Source organism: Protopterus annectens, chromosome 1.part0 (assembly GCF_019279795.1).
Source record: "Protopterus annectens isolate FY-2018-M chromosome 1.part0, PAN1.0, whole genome shotgun sequence".
Classification (NCBI taxonomy): domain Eukaryota; kingdom Metazoa; phylum Chordata; order Ceratodontiformes; family Protopteridae; genus Protopterus; species Protopterus annectens.
Window position 1 is genome coordinate 1,863,916,100 of NC_056725.1, and position 19,830 is coordinate 1,863,935,929.

Genomic DNA, 19,830 nt, shown 5'->3' on the forward strand with positions numbered 1-19,830 from the left:
TAATAGTGCTAACTTGTAGGATTATTTAATTGGACCAGTGAAGGGCCTTAGAATGAGAATATGGTGTTTAAATTGAGAGATAGAGCAGTTCTAAGGGAAAAAGTGAAGAGCAGACTTTGTGGAGCCAGGAATAGTTTAAACCCAATTAGGCGGCGCTGCCCGCTGTTGCACTATGCACAAAAACGCGCAAAACTGTGGAAAAGAGGGTTTTAAGAGAGGAAGATGAAGGAGTTTTGGAATTGACCCAAAATGGCCAATAAAACTACAGTTTCAAGTCAGTAACCACTCCCACAGGGGCAGGCAGGCTGCTCAATGTTTTTCACTGCCACTGATCAACAGAGAGACTTCCTTTTAGCCCAAGCAAAAAATGGCCTCACAGAAACTTACAAACAGTTCAAGAACAGCAAGCCTGTAACTGAACTTTTTTAAATCTCAGAAAAGTGGGAAAAAAGCAAGTTTTTTTGTTTTTTTTGTTTTTTTCGGAGATAGCAGAGGTTCACAAGTATCAACAAGTTATAACAGTGCAGTAAATGACCCCACACAAGAGTGCTAGGCCAAAGACAGATAAAATGCAAGTTTTGAGAAAAAACGATTTTAAAAATAAGTGCAAACAGGAAATTCAGTAAACAGCTCTAGGTTGTGCTATAAATACAGTTACTAATGCAGAAATCAAGTTTAACAAGCCAGAAAATGCTCAAAATAGGCGGCTATGCAGAAAAACTTGGCAAATAAACAGAGGAAAAATACTTAAAATCTCAAAAGTGGCTCCTTTCTTCTCTCAGCGTTTTCTCCTCTTGGTGGGTGCTTCACCAACAGCCAACAAGCCTGAAAAGACCTTAAGCATTAAGCAGTTTTTCTCTTTAAGCAGCATTCTCTTGTGTAATTTATTTATACGAGTATCCCACCACAGGGGTTTGTTTTTAAACTTCTTATATTTTTAAACAACTTTTGGTTTAACTTTCTAACCCAGCACTTGACTTGCGGTCTTGCTGAGGTTTCTTTTCCAGCTATAAAAATCCTTAGAATTTTGTTTCTTTCTTGCTCTTCTTTGTGTTATTTCTGATAACACATCTGTAAATCTATATCTTCTTTTTTTTTTTTTAATAACTATTATCAGTTGTTTTGCTGTGTTCCTTTGTCAAATTTATATTTGGCTGTCCATAAAATGAATTAAGTTCCGTATACTTAGTGAACTGCCTGGCTTTTAGACTAGATGGATTTTACAGATTTCCTTAATGCTGTAAACTTTACATTTGTAGATTTCCTTAAGTATATTCCATATTTTCATGCCGTCTCTTTATTTTAATCCCTCCCCTGTATTTATGCTGCAGTTTTCTGTAAATGTAGCCATGGGGAATATTTAAGTGCTCACCCCTAACATTAAATGGGTCAGTGAATTGTGTACTTAGGGCATCAGAGTAGGAATACACACCATCAGTAACTGAGCAAAGATTTAGGCTTGCAAAAAGTTTGAGTATCTTTCCACTGTGATCGTAAGTACTCTCTCTCTCCTCTAACTTTTATTAATGTTCGTTCAAGGTTTTATAGCAGTAATATATAGTTTGCATCCTGTTGAGATACGCTGTAGAAGAATTTTTACTTACCTGCCCTGACGCTCTTTCCTCCCTTTGTAATCCAGTCTTTTATTTAGTGGATTATAATTTGTTTATAAAACTTTAAAGCCATGCATTGCACTGTTACACTAGCCTCTGTCTACATAAATTATGCAGGATATGTGCTCTTTAAGATAACCGTACACCCTTCACTCTATATATCTATATCTATAAAAAATAAAAATCTTCCCAGGTCCTTGGGCATTTAAGAATTCATGTCTTTTGTATGTTTTTCTGCTCTTAAAAATCTTTGCTATCTTTATAGATGATGGATCTTTCTAAATCTGTTCATATAAGTTACTCAGGATCCTTTTCTGTTTTATGGATATGTAGGTAATTCATTCCTTAAATCGTAATATTTCTTTACTTATGATGCAGGTTTTACCTGTGTACTTGATATTTTTCCACTTCTTGCATCTGCTGTCTATCTTCAGCTCCCTTTTAACCAATTCACCCATTCATTTTCTGTCTCCTGGATGAGGATCAACCAGGAGGGACTGTTTTATTTAGACAGCCATCAGGGATGCTTTTTGAAGTTTCTCCCAGATCCTAGCTGCATGCACCTGGAAGAATGACAGGGAGAGATGTGAAGTGGGCAGTCAGCAGATGACATCCCCTCAGTAGACCAGTGTTGAAGTATTCATTACTTCTGAGACTATATCACTTTGGGTACTTGGGGGGGTCCATAGAATCTTGGGGCAAGGCTATAGATTCCATTTAATAAAAAAGCAAGGTTCTGAAGCATTCCCCAAGGGAATGAAGATATCTGATCATTCCTGTACAACTAGATTTCTAAAGCATTTGGTTATATAAAGAGTAGTAGCACAGAAAGAGGACACAGATTTTAATTCAAGACTATTCATCATCTCAAGATTATTCATAGTCCCACAAAAAATGGACTGTTGAGGCTTTTTGTAGAATTCTTTCAGCTAAACCTTGCTAAGTCAAGAATATTAATGTGGCAGGTCAGTCTGCCTCTCCTCCTCTTTCTTCGAGCGTTTGTGGTCACCCTAGACCTGAAAGTTGTCTACCTACAAATTTTATAGCCAGGACAGACAAGGCAGTACCTCGAGTTCAAAGCAGGTGGTGGTTACTACAAGTTTGCTTCTTTGAACAGTTGGTTTGTCCAATAAGGCTGTTTACAAAGTGCCTTACTACAGTAATTGTCTAATACAGAAACAAGCACATTTGTTTTTACCTGTACTAGGTTGACTTGCTAATTAGGCACCAATCCTAGAGAAGCTGCCGAAAGTATTGTAGTTTACCCTAGTCTGCTTCCAGTTTCTAGGACTCTCTGTGAACCTGCCAAAAATCCCACATAATTACTTTGAGACGATTCATGCTCCTGAAGGCTGTTTTGGCCACTGCAAACTAGAGAGCATTCCTGAGTTCATATTTCTCCAAAGCATGGTAGAATCAGATTACTGCCAGGGAGTTTGTCAGATCACTGAGATACATGGTATCCTCAAGCCTGATGTCACCCCCCCAACCAAGGTTGCAAAGGAGGAAACTCTAGTGGTACTTTAAACTGAAGCCATCATGCCCACTGCCTGCAGTGTCCCTTCCCTTTGATTGCTATGTATTGAGAAAAAGTTATACTATAGAGTGCATTAAGACACCTGGACTGTCACCACAGACTGGTCAGATGTGGCTGGGGGGGGGGGGGGGGGGCACTTATAGAAAAAAAGGATCCAAGGAACTTTGGTCCAAGCCCAGAGGAAAAGACACATCTGTGTCAAAGTAATGATTTTGTGGTTAGTTTAGTCAAAGTCTTCAAACAGATTTTGCTGGCAGGGACCCTTTATATCTTCATATGCATCACCACAGTGATGTGGTACATCAACAAGAGGAGTAAACATTTGCATATGTCTTGTGCAACAGCAAGCATGATACTTGGCCAAGGAGTACAGCATGACCCTCAGGGTATCTTGCTTGCATTCTCTGGAGATTATTCTGGCAAATCCAGCTGTTCAGAGCAGAGGTGGGCTGTCATGAATGGATGCTTAACAAGTTTGTGTTTCTCAATTTGACCCACAGTAGGAAGTGTCAGAAATACAAAACATTAATCGTAGTATTCACGGTTGCAGTTTTTCCCTTCTTTAGATATCTTGCTTGCAAGTAGCCCACAGGTGGTCATTCTTCCATAGCTCTGCCCTCTACCAGTGCTTCACTTAAAGCCTTCCCTCTGACTGTTTGTGGTGTAAGAGGTGTGTTTGTCAATGCCACCTTCATATCTTTCTTGGAGTGCACTTAGCATTTGTTGTATGCTTTCCAAAGCTTGTGTAGACAGAGGACAACACAGATTTCAGTCCACCCTGTGTGTTGCTCACCTAAAGGCAATCTGACCATGTCAGAATTGCCTCCAGGAGCTTGCTGCCAAAATGAAGGCTTGTGCCTTTTTGGGGCTGCCTTGGCATTGTCCAAGGCTTCTGGAAACTTTACTCTAAGTATTTAAATAAATTAGAAAAGCTTAGAAAAACTTAGGATGCAGCTGACAACATGGGTTTCAGAAGGTCTGATGATTTGTACAAGGTTGGCCACTTTAGCAGCCCATGACTGCAGAGTCTGTATTATCTAAGGCCTCTCGCATAACTGCTTTGCAGGAGGCATATGCCTTTTGTTTCTTGCATGTCCAACAGGACTGACATACCAGATGCACCTTTGAGCAGACTAAGATCCGTTGGTATCAGAGGTTTGCATTGTCATGGGATCCTACCCACATATGCCAGTTTATCAACTTCTGAGTTAGTGGAGTCCGATTTCTCTGGTGGAGGGTCAACTGTTCTCTTAAGGGCTGTAGACACCAATTTTGCATCTAGCTCAGACATTAATCTTTTGGCTTGATGGAAAAGAGAATCCAAAGAAGTGACCTAAGGTGGGGAATTTAGCTGAAGCACTGCCCGGTCTAAGGTGAGGCAAGCTGGGTTGCACCTGCTTAATTATTGGTGCTTTGTGCCTCCCATGATCAGAAATGTCCTCCTTTCAAGTCTCAGGTTCACAGATGGAGAAGCAAAACATCAGTGCTACTGCAATGTGTGAACCTGTTCACACACAGCCAGGGCCAACTTGTACATCCTAGCCTGAAAAAAAACTTTTGCTGACATCTCTGTTGAACTAGTCTTCATCCCCATCAGACACTTGTCCTTTGGATTATGTACTTTCTAGCTTTTGGGAAGCTAAGAGGCCAAATGCAGGGAAATCACTTGGCAAAATGGAAAAAGATTATCCCCTGGTGTTGGGAGAGCATCTGGACCCTAACCAGGTCTTAGTGTCTGTGATCCTTAATTATGTTTCAGACCTTAAATCAAGATGGTCTTTCACTTCAGTGAAGGTACGTGTGGTCTCAGCCTACATACATTGGTATCCCCTACCTTTATTTTTCTTTCTTCCAGTGAAGTAATTACTTAAGGACGTCTTAAACGGAGTACTCCTAGGAAAGTAATATTTCCAACATGGAAATTCTTGTGTGTTAGGGAAGGTACATTTTGAGTTAGTGGTTGATGCTGTTTTGAAGTACTTGGCTTGGAAAGGTTCCTTTTTTAGTGACTATTGTATCTACCAGAAGAATATCCGAATTGCAGGCCCTCAAGTGAAAACAGCTCTTTCTCATTTTCCTCGGGGACAGGGCAGCACTCCACAAAAGTCCTACCCTCATGCTCATTGTGGTGAATGGTATTTTGTCAAGTCGGGCCTTTAGCTTCCCTGTGTTATGTTACGCTCACAAAGTAAGGGAGAGTGCATCTTGCACACTTTGGATGTGCATAAGCAAGTGAAGGTTTACCTTGTAAGGACTAAATGAGAAAATTAGATAAAATAGTCATTGCCTTTGCTAAGGCTGGTAAGAGTAGGCTTGTGTCTCAATAAGCCAAATATTTGGAAATTATTTGTTTTAATCTATTTCTGTCACTTGTTTCATAGCAAGACTGGGCCAGGTCCTGCAAACTTCCATTCTGTAGGAGTCACGATCCATTGCCCAAGCCATCGATAAAATGTCATGATCCTCTTCAGAGAGCCAAATTGGAAATGAGGCCAATTAAGCAAAAAATGGCAAGTTGACCTAAAGAAGTCTGTAGGGAGTCGTTAGGGCTGAGACATCCTAGTCGGTCCACAACTTCTCCAAACACTATAAGCTGGGTATTGCCTCTAGAGCTGGAGCAAGATTTGCCATGGCCTTACTGCAGGGTCTGCTGCATACCACTTATTCCAAGAGCCAGTCACCCACAGAGACATCAGCCCTAGGAATCTTTCCAAGTGTTATCACTGTTTCAGCAATGAACAATATGAAAATCATAGTACAAGTTGTATTAGAAACTAGCCATAATTGTAGGTGTTCAGATATTTTCACTGTTGCTGTCAAATTTCCATCCAGCCATTTGCTTCTCTTACCTTTCCTGTAACCGTCTTTGGGTTGTTTTGGGTACCCAGTCACCTGTCCCCTTATCTTCCACTTTTGCTATGCAAGCCTCTACTCTTCTCAGGTTGATATATAGTCAGAGGGGGATTTGTGAGTACTTGTAGTTGAGTTCCCATGGTATGGGATGAGACCACAGCACATGCTGTAGAACTTGTATATGACCAAAATAAAAGGAACCCAAAGTGGCATGAAAACCTGAAGATGATGTGGATAGATTCAGCACTTCTGTAGAACGAGAGGAATGTCCAAATGGGAGGAGGAGTGAAAACTCAGGAATTCTACCTAGACACGGGGCCTTCTATGGCACAAGTCCCAAGTGCTACCACTACTGCAAAATTGAGCTTACTGTAATATCTACAATTATGGTAAGTTCTAATGTGGTTATAGTGTGCTCCTCTCTCTAAAAAACCTTCTCATGAAGTTCTGTGTATACAGACTGCAGCTTCCAGCTGTTACAGTCCAAAAACAGTGTATTTGATAGCCATTTTCAGAAACACCAAACAGTATAAATTAAGGAAATAAACATCATGTCTTGAATGCATGATTCTTGCTGAATTAATCATGATGTCTGTCTCTGCTCGGCACACAAATTGTTCCTCTTAGCATGCGCAGGTGTTTTTTTTTTTTATCTACTAATAACATATTTTGTTTATAGTAATGCGTCATCATTGCACGCTGAAAACATGTTTTTAACTTTAATCTGCAGATGAACAATTGCTATTTCTTGAATTTTTTTTAAATGTAACAGTAGATGTTCATGTTTCACTGTTGCAGTCATCACACTTGGGTTATGTGCCTGCAGGTAGCCCTCAGTCGGCCTGAATACCAGAGACTTAGTATTTCTGCGTTGGTTGCTGTCGCTCCAGGTCTGTCGTCAGGGGTATAAACACAGGCAGCCCACGCCGTTACATTAGTCTTTCTTGCCAAGGAGCCTGAAGAAGCAGTTTGCACGAGTGCCGGTCTGCCGCTACCTGAGTTTTTGTTTCTGAACTGAATTATCCTGAAGTTTTCTAAAGCTAAGTACCCCATTGGGGTTCCTTTTTTCATGCTCTAACCGATGTCAAAAAATGTTAACAATTGTCTTGCCTGTGGAAAGCAAATACCACACCGAGATTTCCATTCTTACTGCATCACCTTTTTAGACCCAGACCATGACTTATCTCTGTGTCGGTTTTGTGCCTTGTTCAACGCCAGGGGCTATTCATCGTCTGGCCCTTATTGTCGCTAAATAATTTTGTTCTCTATCTCTGTATTCTGAAATGGCTTCAGTAAGCCATCCGACTACTGATCCTCCAAAAAAAATGTAAGGATAAAGACAGAGACAGACCGCACAGGTCCAAAGCTGCCAACGACGCTTCCGTTAAGCTAGTCGCCAGTTCACTGGTACTTAGTGAGGCACTTTCGCAGCCCCTGATGCCCGCTTCACTGGATTCGCAGGCCTCTACCAAGATCCATTCGTAGTCCGGTATGCTGCGAGACTCTTATTGGCTACGGAACCTGCGGATGTCTCTACCTTGGATGGGTCAGGAAGCCGCTGAGCAGGCACCAGCTTTTGAGGAAGTTCTTCGCACTACTGCTATTCGACACAAACCGACGACTTCTTTCGCGTCTTCAGTTCTGTCTAAAACTACCAAGTTTCTAAGGCCAAGAGTACGCACTACGCCTCAAAAACTGACAACCAAAGCTCATGCACCTGCTCCCTTGCCACAACATCAAATGCTTAAAATGGCAGAAGACCTTATTATGTTGATTAGGGGAAGTCAGCCTTCCCCTGTAAAGAGAGAGACCTGTCCCCAGCAGTTTCAACAGACGAAGAGTTCGATGACTCTGAGGTATCTGATTATGAAGACATGCCTTTATCTGTCTGAGGATTCAGATGCAGAGGAATCCATTCCTTCTGCCTCCCCTCCAGAGGATTTTTCTTTTGGTGAAACCCTACATACTTTGAGAGAGCATTTCCATTGGGAATGCCAGGATTATCCTCAGTCCAAAAAGAGATTCAGGGAATTTAGATTTACCACAGCACAGACCCTTAGCTATCCCTCCTGTACTGGACGTTGTGGATGATGTCTTTATGGAATCCAGTCTAACTCCTGATACTTTACCCCTGCTCCTAGGAAACTAGACTGGTACTACAGAGTACCTGACTCTCTCAAATTCCTTTTCAAAAAATCCTACTGCTAACCCAGAGGTCATCTCCCAAGAGCCTAAAGGTATCAAAGCAACTACAGCTAAGAATCCCACCCCTTCAGACTGGGATTCCAGAGCTTTAGACAGATGGGGTAAGAAAGTATATACCTCAGCAACTCTCGCCATTAGGGCTTTGAATTGTCAGCTTCACATGCTGAAGTACCAACAACATATTCTAGAACTTATTAAGCAAAAAATAGCTACCTTTACAGACTGTGCAGAAAATAAAGAATTGCAAGAGCTTATGCATTCTGCAAGCCAAGTCAGCAAGCATATATTGCAGTGTAGCTCTGATGCCCGAGCAGCATCTTGCAGGGCAGCAGTCACTGGTTCGGTACTGAGAAGGCATGCTTGGCTTAAGGAGCAGACCTTGCCAGACCATGTCAAATCAAAATTATTAGATGCTCCTTTGAACAAGGACAATCTGTGTGGCACCAAAGCAGAAGAGGTTCTTAAAAAGATGGAAGAAAATGCTAAATCTATGCAGACAGTTAAAGAATTCTTGCAAGTACAGCCTTCTAGATTCAGTAGGCATTGCCCCTCAAAACCTTAGTCCTTTCCAGCCCCTTCAAGGCTATCTCAAACTAGACCCAGGGAAAACAGACCCCCCCCCCCCCCAGACTACAGTCTCAGGGTATGCAGAGATATAAGCAATGGAGTGCCTCCACCTCAAAAGCAGGCAGTGCTAAGCCACCCCCTTACAGAAAGAATTCCCAATGACTTCTCAACTCCACTCCCCACCTCTGCCAACTGCTTGCGCCCCTAGGAGGGAAACTTGCCCTTCATGCAAAGAAATGGATTTCCATCACCAAAGACCGATGGATCCTCAACATTGTATCCCAGGGGTATAAATTTTACTTCCACTCACTGCCAACCCCAAAAGGGTTCCCAGACCTTCCTCCAAACCAGTGGGCAGAGGCACAAAACCAAGTTCAATTCCTGCTCTCTTTGAGGGCAATTCATCCTGTTCTTGCGGAACAGATAAGTCAAGGATTCTATTCCATACTTTTCCTGGTACCCAGAAAAGAGGGCACTTGGCGCCCAATCCTAGATCTTTCTAAACACCTTCCTGGTGGTACCAAAATTCAAAATGCTCACCCTGCAGCAGCTTCTACCTATGCTAGCCAAAGATGCCTGGTTAGTCACCCTAGACTTAAAAGAAGCCTATCTGCACATCCCTATAATGCAGGAAATATCTACGCTTCAGGGCAGGATCTATGCATACTCAGTTCTCTGCACTTCCCTTTGGCTTATCCACTGCTCCCAGAGTATTCACAGAATGCCTGGCTCCAGCCATTGCTTACTGCAGACAGAAATATTCAAATTTACCCGTACTTGGATGACTGCCTGGCTCAGACAGACAGGAAATGCTTTTGCAACACCTGACATTGTAAAAAAAAAAAAACTAACTTCCCTGGGGTAAATCCAGCACCAAAAAGAAATCAAAACTAGTCCCCAGTCAAAAGATTGTATTCCTGGGAGCAAGCTTGGACACAGCATCCCAGATGGCATTCCTCACTCCAGGAAAACAAGCCTATCTGACAGACTACTCAGATGGCCACCAGAACCCAGCTATCTGCAAGGAAAATCCTGCAGGCCCTAGGGTTCATGGCCTCCTGTATCCTACTAATTCCATATGCCAGACTGCATATGAGGAAACTTCAGTGGTACTTAAAAAGTCTTTGGTGTCAACATTATCAGGACCTGGAAACCGCCTTTCCTATCATACCCAGTCTAAGGACAGAGTTTCTTTGGTGGGCAGCAGCATGCAACCACAACAAGGGACTGCCCTTTACTCAACCCCATGGTGCCCAGACCCTAACGACAGACGCATCGGGCTATGCCTGGGGGGCACACATGGACGGCAAGTGCATTTAGGGCCACTGGAGTCCAAGTCAAATTCATCTGCACATCAACCAAAAAGAGATGCTAGCTGTGCTCCAACAGCTTTCAGATCCCTACTCTCACCAGGACACCTGCATATATAAAAACAGACAACACCACAGTTATGTGGTACATCAACAAGCATTGAGGAACCCACTCTGCAGGCTAGCCATGGCCCTGTGGAACACGGCCTTGGAATGCAGGTCCATCTGCAAGCTCAGTTCCTGCCAGGCAAACAAAACTCACTGGCAGACAACTTCAGCAGAAATCATCTAGACCCACACCTGTGGGAATTAGAGCCCAGCACCTTCAACCTTCTGATTCAGAAATGGGAAACCCCAGAGGTGGATCTCTTTGCCTCTCCCTGCAATCACCAGCTCAGCAAATGTTTCAGCAGGGCACCTCACAGTAGGGCCTGGAAAGTGGATGTCCTATCCTTCCAGTGGGTAAATCTCTCGATCTATGCGTTTCCCCCTCTGCCCTTTCTCTCGAGTATTGATCAAGATAAGACAGGACAGACCAAGGACAATTCTGATTGCCCCGGACTGGCCATGCCAGCACTGGTACCCACTTCTGCGCAGCCGGTCACCAGTGCCACCTACATCAGAACCAACCGTGCTCTCTCAGCAGGGGGACAGATCTTGCATCCGCAACTGCAAACCCTAAATCTTGCAGCCTGGCTTATTCCTTGAATTCTCCCTCAGTAACCAGCCTAAGCAAGCAGGTGTTGGACATCATTCTTGAAGCCAGAAGACCCAGTACAAGGAAATCCTATGCTGATAAGTGGAAAAGGTACTGCTCCTGGATTCAGTCTAAAGGAGAGGACACAACTCTGACCTCCCTGCCTCTAATCCTGGATTACTTAGCAGATCTAATCCACAGAGGCCTATCCTTTTCCTCCATTAAGATCCATGCCTTTGTGATCTCAGCTTATTACAACTCTGAGCCACTCCTATTCTCTCACCCTCTCATCAGGCATTTCCTTAGGGGGAAGCAACTTCAGGCCACCAAAGTGGGCACCCACCCCTGCTTGGGACCTTAACTTTATACTGGAAAAACTCACACTATCCCCTTTTGAGCCTGCAGTGTCAGCAGACTTAAAATTCCTCTTTTGGAAAACAGCATTGCTCCTGGCCATCACCTCAGCTAGAATAGTGTCTGGGCTACAAGCACTTATGGCTGTAGAATCCTTCATTATGTTTCATGCTGACAAGGTCTCCTTCAGGACTAACCCTTCCTTTATGCCCAAAGTGGTGTCCAGCGTGGCTTTCAACCAATCTGTCCATTTGCCAACCTTCTTCCCTAATCCTCAAAATAAAGGGGAACGGATCCTGCACTCATTGGACGTGCACAGACAGCTCGGATTCTACCTGGACGTGCACAGACAGCTCAGATTCTACCTGGATAAGACTAAGCCCTTCAGGAAATCTGACCAGTTACTACAAAGGTTTGCACCAGGGGCAGAGGGCAAGGCCATTTCAAAACAGACAATTTCCAAATGGATAGCACACTGTATCCATTTCTGCTACAAACACCATGGGAAACCAACCCCTCGGGGTCAGAACACATTCCACTATGGCAACTTCTACAGCATTCCTTAGGGGTGTCCCTACCAGGGGCATTCTGGAGGCTGCTACCTGGAGTTCTGTGCATATTTTTTCACCAAGCATTACCACCTGCCTATATTTTCCAAATCCAGGGTGGGTTTTGCAACTGCGGTCCTGCAGGGCATACTAGCCAACCCAAACGCTTCTTAACTGCCTTCCCCCTTTCTACAGCTTTGGGAATCAACCTCTCTCTCTCACACACTGTCTCTCTCTCTTTCTTTCTCTCTCTTTCTTTCTCTCTCTCTCTCTGTATAATACTCGCTCCTTGCAAGGTATTGGTATTTACTTTTTACTGGTGGAGATTTTTCCATCATAGCTTAGCTCCCTACTGGGGGGACTCCTGACATTTGGGGCAAGAAAAGCTGATGTAATGGTGTCTGCTGCCTGTGGTTATACCCCTGACGACCTGACGTCAGACCCAGAGCAACAGCAACCGACGCAGAAATACTAAGTCTGATATTCGGGCCGACTGAGGGCTACCTGCAGGCAGATAACCAAAGTGTGATGACTGCCAACAGTGAATACACTCTAACATCTACATTTATGGTAAGTGTACACAACTGTACTTTTTCCACTAACAGTAATTTAACTTTGATTGCAGTGGTGATCTTGCATACTTTGATGGTCTCAGTGAAACAATACTTTCTGTGGGACTTGTAGAGCCTAAACCAGGTAAGAAAGTTAATTAAAAATGAATTTATTTATCTTTTAGAAGTATTTTAAGCATGGCGTGGCCTGATTATGGAACTGCCTGAGTTCTTCATATCATGTATGTATTGCAGATTGCTGTAGGCTGAAATAATTTAAATAATATATTTTGCTTTTTCTTCAGACCCTTGTCGATACCATGCAGGTATGGATATATGTAAAATGAAAGGATATGTATTGTGGAGAAAATGGGAAACACAGCTTCTCACTAAAGTATAGGTCAAAAACGGCAAGCAATGTGGTTATATAAGCATATGGCTATGTCTTCTGATTGATAACCACTTTAGCATTTTTCCCAAGTGTGTTGTTCCTCATTAATTTACAGAGCTTGATTGATTTTATTTGGAAAACTGGATGGACCGATAGACAGTGGTATGCAGAGACCTTGCAGAGAGAGAGAAAGAGAGAGAGAGAGATGGAAAAATTAATCTGTAGGTAGATAAGATTTCACAGGCAGATGGATGGATGGATGGATCGATGGATAGATAATTCCTAATTGAATTTTGCTTGTAAGGGAGGACTCCTGCCTCCTAATCCCTTGCACTTAGTAAACAGTAAGCGTGAGCAGGTTGAGCAGGTTGAGAAGGGTACTAAACCACCTTATGAACAGAATTAACTTACATTTTTTTTTTTTTTTTTTTTTTTTTTTTAAATGCCATGACTCCTGAGAAATCCAGCACATGTGACTGTTGCCAGGTAATCATTACTGTCCTGGTTCCAGAGGTTGTTGAAATGCTGCGACAGTGTCAAATTACCCTAACAACATAACATTTTAACAGGCACGGAAATAACGTGCTAAGGTCTAGTGCTCTCCTTTAACACCATTTTAAGCTTATCTGATAATAAAATGGCAGTATTTTGCATACTGATGCCTCAAGTAAATAGCAGATTTGATGTTAAATGTTAAATTTCAGTTTTGATGAGTGCTGACAGGAAGGCAAATGCAGTGCTGTGTTGGCGACTCTCTCATCAGTGGCAGCACTGCAATGCTAAGTGAAGTCAGAGCAGCTGGTAATAACTAGTAGTATTTAGTGAATGAGTAAGTAATGTAAGGAAGTGTTTTTTATGTCTGACATCACTGCATCTATTAGGGAGAAGTGAGTCTTAAGATTAACTTTGCTTACTTTCCTGTTGAGATCAAACTAGATATTTCTGGGTTACTTTTCTAACTTCTGCATGGTAGCATGTAACTTGTTCTAATACTGCGTTTTCGAGAGAGACAGACGAAGCGAGTTCACCATCCCTGTGCAAGAATATTTTAATGATGCTAGACCATCAGTTACTGAGAGTTTCCTAGAAGGCATCCATGTTGCATGTCATATGTAGGATAAGAAGATTGTTGGCTGCATTTCTGACGGAACAGAAAATATTTAAATACACTTGCAGGTTGTCTGTATTCACTCAGCATTCCACAATGGGAAATGTGCAGTGCATTGAGCGGTATAAGGGTGCAGTGTTTACATCAGTAGTGTTGTGCTTGCTGAATCAGTGTGCAAAAGACTGACATTTTACTGCCAGGTAAGCTTAAAACAGTGAAAATGAAGAACACTATGATAGGGTGACAACAGGTATGTTGTGCACCAGGGTGTTTGTGATATGTGCATGGGGCACTTTTTGGAGGAATGAGTGCACAATGCTGCAGACTGTGTTCCCTGTAGTTAATTCTTTATATGAAGAGGTAGTGGAAGACTTCAGGACACAGTAAAACATACTTTGCACTGTGTGTGTGATTCATTCACTGTTAGTAGAATGTACTATTACTAGGGGGTGGTGGAGAGGAACAGAGCAATCCTTGGGCAAACCACAGTTGTGCGAGACTTGGTATAAAACTGCATCTGTGAGAGATCACTGTAATGGGCAAGTCATTATTTGGCCTTTCCAAACTTTATCTTTTTATGACCTGAGTTTTGATTTGTTCTGTGCTGGTAAGCACCAGTACTGTTATCTTGCCAAAATTCTGTGGAATCCGAGTTCGTATACAAGGCACGCATACATAATATTTCTATGAGCTTTCTTTTGTTTTTCAGGCCCTTGCTCGGTAGTGTGTTACAAACCATTATCATTTGTAAGTAATATACCTATTCTAAATTGTAACTGAAAAATACATGCAGTACATCCATGCAGCCAGAACATTTGGTTGTGTCCCTAATTTTTGAACACACGTTTAATGTTTGAATACCCATTTGATTGAAAGTCCATTTAGTCAAATGTCTGATGTTAAATTATGTCCTTTTTTATCACTGTTGCGGAATTCTTAATGTTGGGGATCTCCTGCTAAGGATAGCCCAACTTCCAGCCAGTACACTAAAGCCTTTAGCTCTTGTATGTGCCATACATCACTCGCATGCTTCCCCATACAGGAGGTAGGGCGTAAAGGTGACAGACACACATACCCAGAACTGAATTGTCCTAGTAGAGATCAGTCTCCATAGGACAAGGGAGGTTGTGCACTTCCAGAAGGAGAAAATGCAGATGGAAAGGGTGGGGAGACCCTGTCCCAGGCAGATGGAAAGAGGGGGGAGACGCTGTCCCAGGCAGGTAACTAAGTTAAAGCCAAAAAGGGAGATGGAGGGAGGGACTGAATAATGCAACAGTGAAGAGAAGAGCATGGTGAGATTTTACACAGCTGTACTGTGTTCTTCTGTATTACTGTTGCAGGATTCATAACCTTAGGGAGGTACAAAAGTTTAAGAAGATTAGTTTTCCCGAATATGAAATAAAATGGAAATGTGATGTGAAACAAAACATTGAGTAATTATTAACAGCTGAGGTATTATTTACACATACTTGCTACGACACAAATGTGGTAAAATTGAATATTTATCCTATGGTGAAGATGGTTTAGTTTTAATTCTTTGATTTGATGTTTAAAAAAAAAAAAAGGTGTTTTTAAGTGAATTTTGCCATGCTTAGGTTTTATTAATCCTGTCGGTGTGTACAGTCTTGCATATCCCTTTAGCCTTTTTAGGAGTTTTTGCTCGTGAAGTTTTTAAAACACTATGGAAGTTATCTCATTGATAGGATTGCTGGAGACTTCCTCTAGATTGTGGTAATGTGTAGTAAATTAGTCTCCACCCCTGCCGTGTTTTTAATAAAATAATTTTTAAATATAGTAGCCAGCATCCTTTTTTAACTGATTGCAGCCACTGGGATTCATGAAAGTGTTTGTGAGGAGAAAATGATCCATTTTATAAAAGTAAAAAACCCTCTTGCCCCAAAGGGAAAAAAGTATAAATTTATATGGGCTCCGTAATGGACCTTCTATAGGATGTTACAGAGCTAGATGTACTGTTGAACACTGAGGATTTGGGTAAGATCTTCTGATAAATGAGGGGGGGGTCAAAAGAAGGGAGTAATATAAATGTGTGTGTGTGTGTGTGTGTATATGTGTATGTTTACTTGTAATTGTGTATAACACAGATACTTGTGACAGTTATGTCACTGTCAGAAACAGTTGAGAGTTAATTTTGGGAATCCATGTCTGGACAATACAAGAGTAATTGATAAACTTTTGGATCATGCAGATAAATTTTCCTTTTTGGAGCAGGCTGATTATTTTAAGTATAAAATTGCATGTAGCAAAGCAAAGATTGAGACACTAGAAGCTAAAGTCCTCATTTGAAGGATTAGGGCTAAGGAAGAAATCTTGGCGTAACAGGAGTTCTGTTAAATAATTTTTGTTTTATTTATCAGTTGTTGGTTGGGTTAATCCCACTAGACTATTGTCCTCTCTTTCAGGGAAAATGCAAGGTGGTATTTATATTACAAGGGGGAAATTTTGGTCCGGGCACCAACAAACTTTCCCTTACTATGTTCAATAGGTTCTGTGAGATCTTTTGCATCCACTTCAGCTACCACCAACTTAAGCAAATGGGGCCGTGGTTTAACATCTCATCTGAAGGACATGTTGAAGGGACAAGGGAGACTGTGCTGGTAAGCTCATTGATCCAGACATGGACTGAGACGAATAAAAGATATCAGGATTTAAAAGATCCCACTGGACTTTTGCACATATGTTAGGGGACAGAAAGTTGCCATGTCCAGTTAGTCTGGGCTGCTAGGAAGTGAAATATAGCATTTTTTCTCTTGTTTTGGAAAGTAAGGAAGAATGTGAAAGAGAGTGAGTTCAGTGTGTTGGTGCATTCTGATTTCTCAGCAGATACTTGCATGAGGCATGCCTACCTTCTAGTCATTGGGCAGTCTAAGGCATAAGGCATTAAACTCTGCATGATATACCTAACTGCTTTTAAGTAACCATGTTCATCAGATCCAAGATTGTAAGAGTCACTAGTGGAAATTTTGGCAGTACTTAAATCTGTAAGCTAACAAAACAGAATCTGGATGACACAGTATTTTGCTCAGTGCTAAGCTGCACTCCCTACCGGCAGTGCATACTCTGGAATGCATGGATATATCGTCATGTACATAGTAAGACCATTGAGAGCACCCCATCAATGCATGGTTTCAAAACCTGCCACACATTCAGGCGCATCTCAATAGACAAAGGCACTAAAGGCAGCCATGTTTCTATATTTGTGCAACAAAATCTTATCTCTTTGCTTGTGAGACAGGATAATGACCCAGGTTTCCTCCATGTCCAACTTGCCATTGACAAAACCTCTTTCCACATGGTAGCTAACTTTATGCCCCTCCTTCACCCAACCTCCTAGCTGACTAGTATGGAGTCCCTATGCATTTGCCCAAATTCTATTCTCCTGGGGGCTTACAATATTCATCCAATCAACTGTAGACATGTACATCCTTTAACATACATGCCCAGAGATCTCTGGACTTCATGCATAACAAATTATGTGGACCAGTTAGTCTGCACCCTAACTAGGGGAGGAAAATCCTTGATTTGGTCATCACCAGTACAGGGCAACTCTTTTCCCCACCAGTTGTAACTTCCTCCCTAGTGTAATCGAAGTGCGACTCAAGTCGCATTCATCAAATTACTAAAGCCAGAAGCATCTTCAAATATGAAAGCTAATCTACTAAAACCGAGTGATGACCTGGATAAATTCAACTTCCCCTTCCAGTCTGATGATATGTGTAATCCTTTACTGCTAAATTTACAGCACATGTGATCTGCATAGTTACTTCTGTCCCCCTCGAAAGTAAACATTAAAAATAAACCTCTCTGGTGGAATTGAAATATAAACAAGCCCTAAAATAATAGAGAAAAAAATTATTGTATGCAACTCTGAAGATGTCAAAAATCCTTCTACTAAACTTAATAAGAACTCTGGTCTGTGATGCAAATAATTCAAAGATAGATGTAAAGTAAAAATGGCCACTCTGGCAAAGGCCTTCATTAATTATGCTAGAAATTTAACACAATGTCACAGAGCCAATAGTAAATAATCTTGCATACTCAGACCTTGAGGACACATCTAATCAACTAGTGGATACATTTATCTGAAAGTTCACCGCCCTCTGTCACCCTACATTTACAGTTCGCATAACTGCATCTACACCCCCCCAAAAAAAAAAAAAAAAAAAAATCTCCCAAGATAAAGTCCTCAAAGCACTATAGTATCCATCCATCTTCATCCCATTTTGCACATGGGGTCGGGGTGTCACTTCAGTAGTGGCAATCATCTTAAGCCAGGGTTTATGGTGCCTGGGTGGCCAGCCCTGCCTCGATAGTTCATCCATACTACTCCGTTATACATTTGCACCTACGGCCAATTTAGAGTGTCTAATCCACCTACTACATGTCTTTGGAATGTGGGAGGAAACCCACGCAACTGCAGGGAGGACATGCAGACTGCACAGAAGACACCCCAGCCAAGAATCGAATTGGAGAATCTCTTGTTTGAGGTGACAACGCTAACGTCTGCACCATGGACGCCCGTCCAAATGGTTAACGCAACTTGAATGACCACAATGCTTTCTAACCAAGAAAGTAAAGGGCCTGAGTGTCAAAATAAAACTACATTGGCAGTCCTAAAGTTTGTCACTTGTCAGTATCATACAGTTTGAGGATGCAATCTCTGCTTTGTGTACAGGACCTCACCAGACCTTATCCTTTCAAATCTACTACACATCCACAAGTCCATTGGCAGCATAACCACTCTCTCAAAGAGATCGTAATCTCTTCTACAACATAAGTACTCTTGGAAGGAAAGATGTGTATCACAGGGAATACTCTTCTTTGGAATCCTCTTCCTCTCCACATAAAGGAAGGTACTGCCCTTTGTCTTTTCAAACATAATCTGAACAAATGGATGGAGAACTGTAAATTCACTCCTGGTTTTAACACCGTCCTCTGTTCTGGGTAGAGGTAGCATGTAAATACTCTGCACAGCTTTGAGTAATTAATACTTGAGTTACATGGGCTAAATGATAGTGATGGGCTAAACTTCATAGATCTTCACAGATCAATTGCCTAATAAATACATATGAACCTAGAAGCATTGTGACAGCATTGGAAGGCAAAACTATTACAGTAGTGGCAGTCTAGCACGTTTTACTCGTCAGTCCACTGAGACACTGAGAACTAATAGAAGCAAGTGTCTTGACCAGTGCCATACATTATTATTTGTGCGTGTGTGTGTTATTTGCAGCATTGCTGTTTTAAAGCTTTCTGACAAGAGTATGTTACATATTTGGCAGGTTTATTGCCCAGTGTTAATATGGTTGTCATAGCTGTCACCAAAATCATTGTTAAAAGCTTTAATGGCTACTGGGCACAGGGCTGTCTTCCATCAGGACAGGGTATCCTTAAGTTCTGCTGTCTCTTAATCATCCATTTTGGGGTCCAAATTAACCCTGAAGTAGGCTGAGCTTTCATTTTTTTTTTCCCAAAGCCTCAAAATGAAAGGGAGAAATTGCTGCATTTACAGGATGTGCATAGGTACATTTAGTTGTGTGACTTTCTGGGGACATAGTGGCATTTATAAATGTCAGTCTTCTACACAGCCCAATAAAATCTCTTAAATGTGTCTCGATGCAGTAATCAGCAAAAGGTTCCCAAACTGTGTACTTAATCTTTGGAAGCTGTCTGGGAGGGTTTTTGCTGCAAGAAATAATTAACAGAAAATGGTGTTAGATGCCTCCTTTCTGCTGTGTATTGGACTGTTGTCCAGAGCTAGGGGAAGACCCTAGTTCCATTTTACAAGCATCCTCAGAAGCTACAGAGGGTTTCTGGTAAGGGGGAACATCCTGCTATAGTAATTTTACCTTGAATTGGTAACACTACTGCTCTAGTTTTGCTTTAAAACACCTTAGATCGCTAGTCATTATCTTGTTTTAAATGATTTAATAGATTTCAGATTTTCTGATATTTTTTTTTTGTTTTATCCTCCTTCCCATAGATGTGGTTTGTTTTGCGTACTTGTCCATACTGTTACCCAAGTTTTTACTTTGAGTAAGAGATCTGCACATATTCCGCTGTTGGGTAGCATGTCAT

At 41.8% G+C, this 19,830-nt stretch overlaps 1 protein-coding gene across 1 annotated transcript in view; it reads left to right on the plus strand.

Annotated features, from left to right (window-relative positions):
- NUP155 (nucleoporin 155) overlaps positions 1–19,830 on the plus strand; it is a 1,504,248-nt gene that overhangs the window by 63,460 nt on the left and 1,420,958 nt on the right. The window contains exon 5 of the mRNA XM_044069916.1: positions 12,310–12,380. Coding sequence (XP_043925851.1) covers positions 12,310–12,380 — 71 coding nt within the window. The remainder of the gene's footprint in view (positions 1–12,309; positions 12,381–19,830) is intronic.